The 9,438-nt window shown below is 37.0% G+C and overlaps 1 protein-coding gene across 1 annotated transcript; it reads right to left on the reverse strand.

Moving 5' to 3' along the window:
- Window positions 1-986: 986 nt before the first annotated feature.
- Window positions 987-3,311, reverse strand: LOC139841139 (uncharacterized). Its single transcript, XM_071831372.1, has one exon. The coding sequence runs from the start codon at window positions 3,309-3,311 to the stop codon at window positions 987-989; it is 2,325 nt and encodes a 774-aa protein (XP_071687473.1).
- Between the last annotated feature and the right edge of the window lie 6,127 nt (window positions 3,312-9,438).

Genomic DNA, 9,438 nt, shown 5'->3' on the forward strand with positions numbered 1-9,438 from the left:
GAGTAATCAACGCCATAGGTTTGAGTGTACCCTTTGGCAACAAGCCGCGCTTTATATCTTTCGATGGATCCATCGGCTTTGTGTTTGATTGTGAATACCCATCGACATCCTACCGGTTTCTTTGATTCTGGAAGGACACATTTTACCCAAGTATTATTTACCTTGAGAGCCTCCATTTCATCTTCCATTGCTTTCCTCCAGTATGTTGATTTTAGAGCTTGTTCAACCGTTGCTGGGATTTCTTCAGAGTATAATGCGGAAGTGAACTTTGTTGCTTCTTTTGATAAATTTCCTCTAGCAATATTTGCCATTGGATATCTTGATTTTGAGACTGTTCTCTCAGGAGAGTATCTTCTGGGAGGAATCCCTCGGTTGATTCTTGGAGGAAGAACATATTGTTCCCGTTCTTGCTGTTGTGTTTCATTTTGTTGTGGTGTTTCGTTTTCAGGATATACTTGATCGCTATTTTCCTGTAAAATCTCTTCTAAATCCTCATGATTAGTTATATCAGGAGATTCGGTATTTACCTCTGTATGGTTGGGAAGATTATTAACCGTAGTACTGACTGGAGGAGGACTTTGTGGAGTGGTATGATGAGTCACTTCTTCAGATGATGGAATATCTAGCCAACTCACTGCGTCACCAGAGTCTGTCTCCCCCTGACTTGTGTGTTGGGTATAGAAGTATTCAGTCTCCAAAAAATCACAGTTCATTGTAGTGTACATGTGTTTCCTTTTTGGACTATAGCATCTATACCCCTTTTGATTTACCCCGTATCCCACAAATACACATTTTTCAGCACACGCATCTAATTTGGTTCGTTCTATTTTAGGAATGTGAACAAAAACCGTGCACCCAAATATTCGAGGTCTTAGGGTGAGATTAGATGGGGGTTTATAAAATTTAGTTAAGGTTTCAAGAGGGTTCTTAAGTTCTAAAGCTCTAGTTGGTAGTCTATTTACAAGATAGGTTGCGGTGGCAAGAGCTTAAGGCCAAAAAGACCTTGGAACATTAGATTCAATCATTAAAGCACGGGTTATTTCTAATAAAATACGATTTTTCCTTTCAGCTACCCTGTTTTGTTGAGGTGTGTGTGGACACGTAGTTTGATGAATAATACCCCTTTCTTCACAAAAAAGTTTCATTTGACTGTTGACAAATTCACCACCATTATCGGATCTTAAAACCTGTATTTTACTTTGGAATTGTGTTTGAACCATGTTGGAAAAAGTAGTAAATTTATCAAACACCTCGGATTTGTTAGTTAAAAAATATGTCCAAGTCATACGAGTACAGTCATCAATAAATAAAAGAAAATATCGAAAACTGTGCCCTCCATTAACCCTTGCGGGTCCCCATACATCGGAGTGAACTAAAGCAAAGGGACGTTCAGTCTTTGTATTACTAGTTTTAAACGAGTTTTGATGGCTTTTGGCCAAAATACAAGTTTCACACTCAATACTATTATTTGAAGAAAATAAATTAGGAAATAAAATGTGCAAATATCCAGCAGACGGATGACCAAGACGTCTATGCCACAACCATGCTTGTCTATCGGGAGTCCCGTGAGCTAGCATGATCCTACCATCTTTAGTGACCTCATCCACATAATACAGACCATCCCGTTCAGTACCACGCCCAATTATCTCCCCCGTTCTGATGTCCTGTAAGATACAGAATGTAGGGTGTAATAAGACGGTACAATTAAGTTCTTTTGTCACGTGACTAATAGACAGTAATTTATGGGAGAGATCGGGAACATAAAGGCAGTTTTTTAAATTTAAATTTGGTGAGATTTCAACTGTTCCCCCGCCCTTGACTTGTATAATACCGCCATTAGCGGTTTTAATTTTGGTTTTGTTTGGTTTCGTATTTATAATAATATCATTTTTATTAAAAGTCATAGTATCGGTGGCACCACAATCGATAATCCACTCATTACTTTTTGTTTTATTTGAAACAATGTTAATTGACGAAACGTTATTTTTAATTTTAAAATCTTTAGTTTTATTGAAAAAAGGTTTTATTTGTTTATTACCAACTATATTATTACAGGGACTATTTGTGTCAATAAATAAATTTGGGGAATTAAATTCGGTGGTGGGTGTTGAGTTCGTGACCGACACTCCTAACCCATCATACTCATCGACATATTTATCCCCACCCACTTTATTCAATTTGTTGGGTATGATTTTTAGGGATTTAATCCCTAATCCCAATCCCCTGTTACCTTCACCGGATGATGATGATGATGATGATGATGGTGGCTCGGCTGTGAATAAACCGAAACCACCTTGAGTGGTGGTGCCGGTTTCGTTATCCTCCTGTTTTCCCTTGGTTGTAGCCGTCGTTACCATCGAGGTTTTTCCCTTTCTGTGTCTATCAGCCCACCAATCGGGATATCCAATAACCTTGAAGCATTGTTCTCTGGTATGTCGTTTCATACCACACTTTGTACATTCAAGGTTGTCTTTATCTCGGGATGATGACGTGTAGTCTGACCGACGCTGATTTCTTGATAGCAAACCATGGCTGTCGAAATCCTTGGATTTTGATGCCGGTGCTACCAAGCCAGTGGCGATGCCGGATTGGGTAAGGACATCTGTTTTATTGTTAAATATATATTGGTGTGCATTTTCTTTTCGAATGGCAGCATAAGCCCCTTCGACAGTGGGTAAGGGATCGATTCTTAGTAGCTCACGTTTGATATTGTCATGTTTATAATCTAAAGCATTTAAGAATTGGAAAAGCTTTTGTTCTGACCTGATATTATTATATTTGACAATATCATTCGGATGTTCCATGGGATTTGGATCCCTTATTTCGATTTCACCCCAGATTCCTTGTAATTTCAACCACAGTTCTTCAGTTGATTTACCTTCTTGCCTGATATTGTTGGCTTTAACATGTAAATCAAAGGTTTGGAGTTTGTCTTTACCAGAACTGTAGGTTGTGATGAGGGCATTCCATAAGGTTTTTGCTGTTGTAAACTGGGTCAGATTGCTTGCAATTTGTGGCTCTATGTTTTGAATAATCCATGAAAATACCACCAAGTCTTCCTGGTTCCACTTCTGGTTGTTGGTTTCTGGTGGATCTTCGGTTAAATGATTGAGGAGGGCCTCGGATTTACCTCCGATGGCAACCTTGATCATACGAGACCATAATGAATAATTTGAGTTGTTAAGGGTAACACTGATTTTTAAAGAATCAGGATGCCTTTGTGATTGATTTTCATTGTTGGTTTGGAGAATTCTAGCCAATTGGCTAGTTAATTCTGTAATGAGTTGAGTTTGGCTGTCATGTTCTGCCATGATAACCACTCAAACGAAAAAAAATAGGCAAATGATTTAAATTGCTGTGATTGAATGATTTAGATCATCAACACAAGCTCTGATGCCATGTTCAAAGTAGGAATATAATTGTAATTGTATTTGCTTGAATATTCAGTTTTGCATATCTCTATATTTGTTACATTTGGATGGAAGACTTCTTATACAAAAGAAGCTAAACGGCTATATGCCTAAATCACGGAAGAAGTATTCTACTTTTTGGAAAGTAAAAAAAAGCTGCTTTTGGATGTTAATGGGACATGATGAGTTGTAAACTCTGATCCCTAAAAGTAATTTTAATTTCTAACAATTTTGTTCATAAACTACTGGTAGTTCATTACAATTACAATAGGTTGTTTTGAACATATAATTTCAATACATCTTGGGATCTCCAAAAATTACTACTCACAAGTAGGTAAGTTTGTAATTTTCCATTATAGTATGTAAGATTTTTTTTTATAAAAAAAATGCCACATGGGAAAACTGGTGTTCCCAACGCTGGTTTTACTAGTTTTGAAAAAAAAAATTGCTGACATGGAAAAACCGGCCTTCCCGTTTTACTAGTTTTGAATTTTTTTTTTTTTTTTTTTTTTTTTTTCAAAATACTACTCCTATAAATTTTGCTTTTAAAAAAACCACTACTTCAAAAAAATAAATTCCTCAAATGATGAACGGCATGAAGTTCTCTCAACGACATTTCCCCAAATTAGCCTCAACGGCTAATTTCCATCAAAACATAATTAACCCCTGCTAGTTATATTTCTTTGATACGGTGACTGCTCAGAGGTTCGCAACCCTCAAGTCCATGATTCAGTTCTATTTCCTCATCCCCTTCCCCCGTTTATCGAAATGGTCCGGCTGTGAGGCCGTTAACCGTTGATGCCCTAAGTAAGCAGGACCAATGATTTTAAATCCTCGATCTATTACCGGAGGATCTTCCTTTATAGTGAAGAATGGTGCAACTAGAATATACAGATATGGATTGTCTAGAATTTTCAATATTGCTCGATTTTTTAAGAACGGAAATTTTGGCATCGAATCCTCCCATTTGCCACCCAGACACCCGTAGGGAAGAAACTCCTCGCATCTATCGTGTAAAGCGTACCCGGAATAATTTAGGCTAACTGCTTGCCTCACATAGAGTGAAGGATACCAGAGGCACAACCTTGGAGAAGACTTCCCCCCAGGATATGAACCTGCACATATTTTTCAAGGATACGGGCCCAGAACCAACTTTTTTCATCAACTTTTTTTCTCTTAGTTTCAGCGTTGAATTATGCGAGTTAAAGTTGTGGGTCTATCGGATGTAGTGGAAGCCATTAGACGTATGCATCCATGGTGAGTCCCTGAATGGTCCTTGAATTTTTGTTGGTAAAGGTTATTGCAATTTCCATGGTCAGAGACCATACGGCGGATCTGGTCACGGGCCTCCTCTTTCAGCTTCTGTTGACTCCCATCGGTTAAAAGGTGTTCGTCGTCTTAACAAAGAGGTTGTTGATTGTATGGACCTTAGCGTTCTTTAAATTGATTCTATTCTATCAAGTTAACAGAGGTTGGATTGTTGGTTTTTAATTTTAAGCGTCGTAAATTGATTGTGACTACTATTCTGTAAAAGTAGGGGGCTTAATGTTATGATATAGAAAGTTTTCGTAATTTGACTAGTGTGCAATCAACCGAAAGTGAAGGCTTTGATATCGTTCAATGGAAGATTTACATTGTTTTAGACGTTATTATCAAAAAGAGAGGTCAAGAGGGGTGTTTCGTTAATTTATAATATTAGCGCCTAAATCTACCACTCCATTTTAAGATTAATTAACAAGTGAAGTATGACATAGGGTCGTTCTTAAGAGCAATAATATTGTGAGAAAACTCACTTCAGCAAACAAATTTGAGGTGGTTCAAAAGAAATAGTTTACGTTGTCGTGAGTGTAAGTGTCAGCACGAGAGGTCAGGGGAACTATTTCGTTAATTAATGAAGAGATCTAAATCTACTACTCCTTTCTAAAGCTAATGAGGGAAGTATGACCTATAGTCGTTCTTTAGATAACAACACTATTGTGAAGCACTTCAGTTAGATTCTATCCTAGTAGATGGGTAAGTTGTATGGTTATAGTTTTCTTGTTTTAATCATACGAAAATATGTAAATTAAGCGATAAAACCAATTGTAAATTCAGATAAGGCTGATGCAGGTGCATGTTATGCGTTCGTTAGCTACTTGTATGAGATAATGAAATGTTTGACTCAAAAATTGACCATGCTTAAGACTTATGACGTTTTACCACTACATCACTATCAAGTGAGCAACGTTTTAATCATTCAAACAACTCTCCATTTCAGATTTTCTAAAAACATAACCAAAATCACGAAACAAGTCAATTTCAGTGAGCTTTTTTTGAAAACAAACAAAAGTGATAACTCGATCAATATTGAGAGTAAGAGTTTGAAATTTTGTGTACACCTTCGTGAGATGATTCCCAAGCTAACCATGTTTTTACATTTTGTTGATTCGATCTGTATCTTCAAAACCTAAAAACAGGCAACAAAAACTAGTTCTTGAAAAAAAAATTGCAGCAATTAACATCTTTTACCTTCAATCTAAACTATACTCGTATGATATAAGCTCTGATACCAATTTGTAGATCTCTTATTTCACCAACACAAACCTTTTGATCATAAACCGAGCATCATATGAACACTCAAGAACGAGATAAACAAGACGAAAACATAAAACACATGAATATAGGCTAAATCAAATGTATCATTGATAAATAAATTGATAGAATGATTACATAGGATTTAAACAGAGAAACATGGTTTTACAAGGTGAACTGAGTATGAAATCACCTTGGAGCCTCTCCATCATGAGGTGAAGAGAGTGAAATGCCTAAACAACAAATGAACCACAAAAATGACTTATATAGTCTACTTGGGATCTCATCCGTACGAGTGACAGTCATTCATACGAGTGACAAAGCCACTCAATTGAGTGAGATAGTCACTCGTGTGGCAGACTTATTTTAGCGTTGTTGTCACATATGCTCCCGCGACATCAGTTTATGTCCGTTCATAATATCCTAAGTGTACAACATTTACATTAAAGTTTCTAGTCTATTAGTCCAACAACAAACACATAAAAATGCATCAACATTTAAGAAACTTGCGGGTATACCCGTTAACCCGCATACATATATTAGCTACACATTATTATGCTTATACTTTCAATGTAAACAACAAGAGTTCCACCATCCATTTGAGCAACTCTAGTGATCATCTTTTACAAATAAGAAAATCATCAAGCAACACAATGCGTGTTAAAAATTAAAGTCCATAGATGTCAAAGATTATAGATGACTGAACCAACAAAGACTAATAAAAGACACTCCTATAAGAGCATTCTCAATTGTGTCGTTAATACACTTTCATTATCACCCACCAACTTTGGCACCATTGGGAGTACCATGCCAAAGTGTAGATAATTTTGGCTAGTTATGCATTTAATCTAATTCAAGTATAATGTGATGGTTAGTGATAGGAAGGAAATGATGATGTGTCGCTGATGTGGTAGTGTGTTAAGCGGAAGAAGGCATCATGGTTGAGAACAGTAACAGATTTTAAACAAAGAAAACAATAAAAACTCATACAGTATTTAAATGGCACAACTCACATAACAGTTACGGAGCAAATGATAACAGATTGTAACATGCTAATGACATAACTCATATAGTAGTTAAATGGTGAAGTTATCAATGTTAGTTGATTTTATTTTTATTGAGAAAAACTATAAATTTTACCCGCAAATCGTGGGTATCCGTGGGTCATGGGTACAAGAAAACTTTTTACCTATCGATGGGTAAACGGGGCTCGACTAGTGAAATTTTTTTGATTGGCGGGTCACGGATATTAAGGATCCGTGTCCGTTATCCACGAGTGTCATCCCTAAAAATAAGGAAGCGAATACCTTATGGACCTAAAAAATACATGTTAAAAAGGGTCAACATACGTTAGTGAGTTCATAGGTTTGTAATAACAGTAGTAAATGGACCACAAGATTTGAAGGTAGTAATCATTTGTGAAAATGTTCATATGCCATGAGCAATAGTTATATAAGCTTAACGTAATCAGTTTACCCAGGGTATGTACACACTTAAATCAAAGTACCATATTACGAAGTATTATATGCCCGTTGACATGTTAGCATGACTAACCCGAGCGGGGATGTCAAGTCCAATTGATCTATTTATAAGATTCATGCTTACAACTAGTAATTAAACGTCACCGAGGCATTTATTGTCTTTAATTCGTGCACGTACTTAAGTTACTTGTGTCCATGGTGTAAAACGTAAAACGAGAAATGTAATCTCACCCCAAAGGAAAACATTTAAAAATGGGTCTATGAAACTCATTGTAAGCAGGCATGTAATTCAACAATTACATGTTCAGGATCGTGCATGGTTGTCTCGGTGCATGGTTGTTCCGAGACAAGTGACCTAAGTTTTAAGTTGGCCAAAGTCTATGAAACACCTAGCAATAAATGTGGGTTGTATTTTAGTCAATTTTATGTATGTTAGTAATTTCATTTTAAACTAACGGTTTTGTTTATCGATAGTAAAGAACAATTGTTTTTAGAAAAAAGTATTAGGATATTAGGACCCAAACAACGCTAGTAATTCTACAAGATTACAAGCCGAGTAGTGATACTATCAAGATCACTCAACACACTTAATGAACAAAAGAATATAAATGCGAAAAAGTAAATCGACACAAGATATAACGTGGTTATATGCAATCGTTGTGATTGCTTTAGTCCACGGACCAACTAGAGATCGTTTATTTACTGAATATTTGAGAGTGGTGTATATTACAATGATACAATGAGTTCAATTTATAGGAGAACAAGAACACTATGTAACTAGCTAGGAATCTTCATCATGCTTCAAGTAATCATCTTGTTTACCAACTAGCTTGCTTTCCACCAACTAATAGCATGTTCACAACCATATTTTTAGGTGTAAAGTATCCCACTTTGCACCTAAAGTGAAAGGTAGACCAAACTTGTTCGAATCCCATGTGAAAAAGTTGACAGCTTGCTGCCAGACACCAGATGAGCCGCATATGATGAGTGATGCGCCGCATCACCTGCTTTGCTGTGACAGATTGGATTCCACGACTGCAGATTCAAGTATCAGCTCTAGATGCGCCGCATCTAGATCATGATGCGCAGCATCTCTGCCCTTTGATGCGCCATATCAGCTTGAAACGCCGCATCCAAAACCTTCGGCATAAAACGCTTGATGAATGCACCGCATCTATCCCATGATGTACCACATCGATGTTGTTTCACGTTTACCGAAATCTGCAAAATTCGTGCAACATCTTAACTCACCTTTTGCGGCGCTTTTTCCTACTTTGTTTAAATTTCTCCATACTCCAACAAATCTCCCACTTGGAGACTTAGAAAAAAACTCCAATCATATCAATGAATTAACCAAGGACATTAAACCACCTTTGATTACCGCCAAATACCATTTGGAACACGCACGCTCAACACATACTTCGGATGAGTAGACTTTCGATAAAAGGTCTTCAATACCACTTGTTAAACTTGTAACACCATTAACATCTCTAGCTGGGTTCTTCTCTCATCAATTCGTGAGAAGACCAATTGAGGTAATGCAAAACCTCAATTTCTCCGTCGTAACCACCTTAGTAAACATATCGGCAGGATTCTTCGTACCAAGGATTTTCTCCAAGAATAAAGTGCCATCATTTATATGTTGTAGAATAAAATGATACCTTATCTTGATGTGTTTCGTACGACTATGAAACACCGGATTCTTCCCAAGATGAACCGCACTTTGATTATCACAATACAAGACGCAATAGTCTTGTCTTTTACCCAACTCGCCTAAGAAGTTCTTCAACCACACTAGCTCTTTAGAAGCTTCCGCAATAGCCATGTTTTCGGCTTCAGTGGTTGACAAAGCGACACTCTTTTGCAATCGAGATAACCAACTAATCGTCGTCTTCCCCATTGTGAAAACATAACCCGTAGTGCTTTTCCCCGAATCATCACATCCACCCAAATTAGCATCCGCATAACCTCTAAGT

This window comes from Rutidosis leptorrhynchoides, chromosome 4 (assembly GCF_046630445.1).
Source record: "Rutidosis leptorrhynchoides isolate AG116_Rl617_1_P2 chromosome 4, CSIRO_AGI_Rlap_v1, whole genome shotgun sequence".
In the NCBI taxonomy this organism is placed as follows: Eukaryota; Viridiplantae; Streptophyta; class Magnoliopsida; order Asterales; family Asteraceae; genus Rutidosis; species Rutidosis leptorrhynchoides.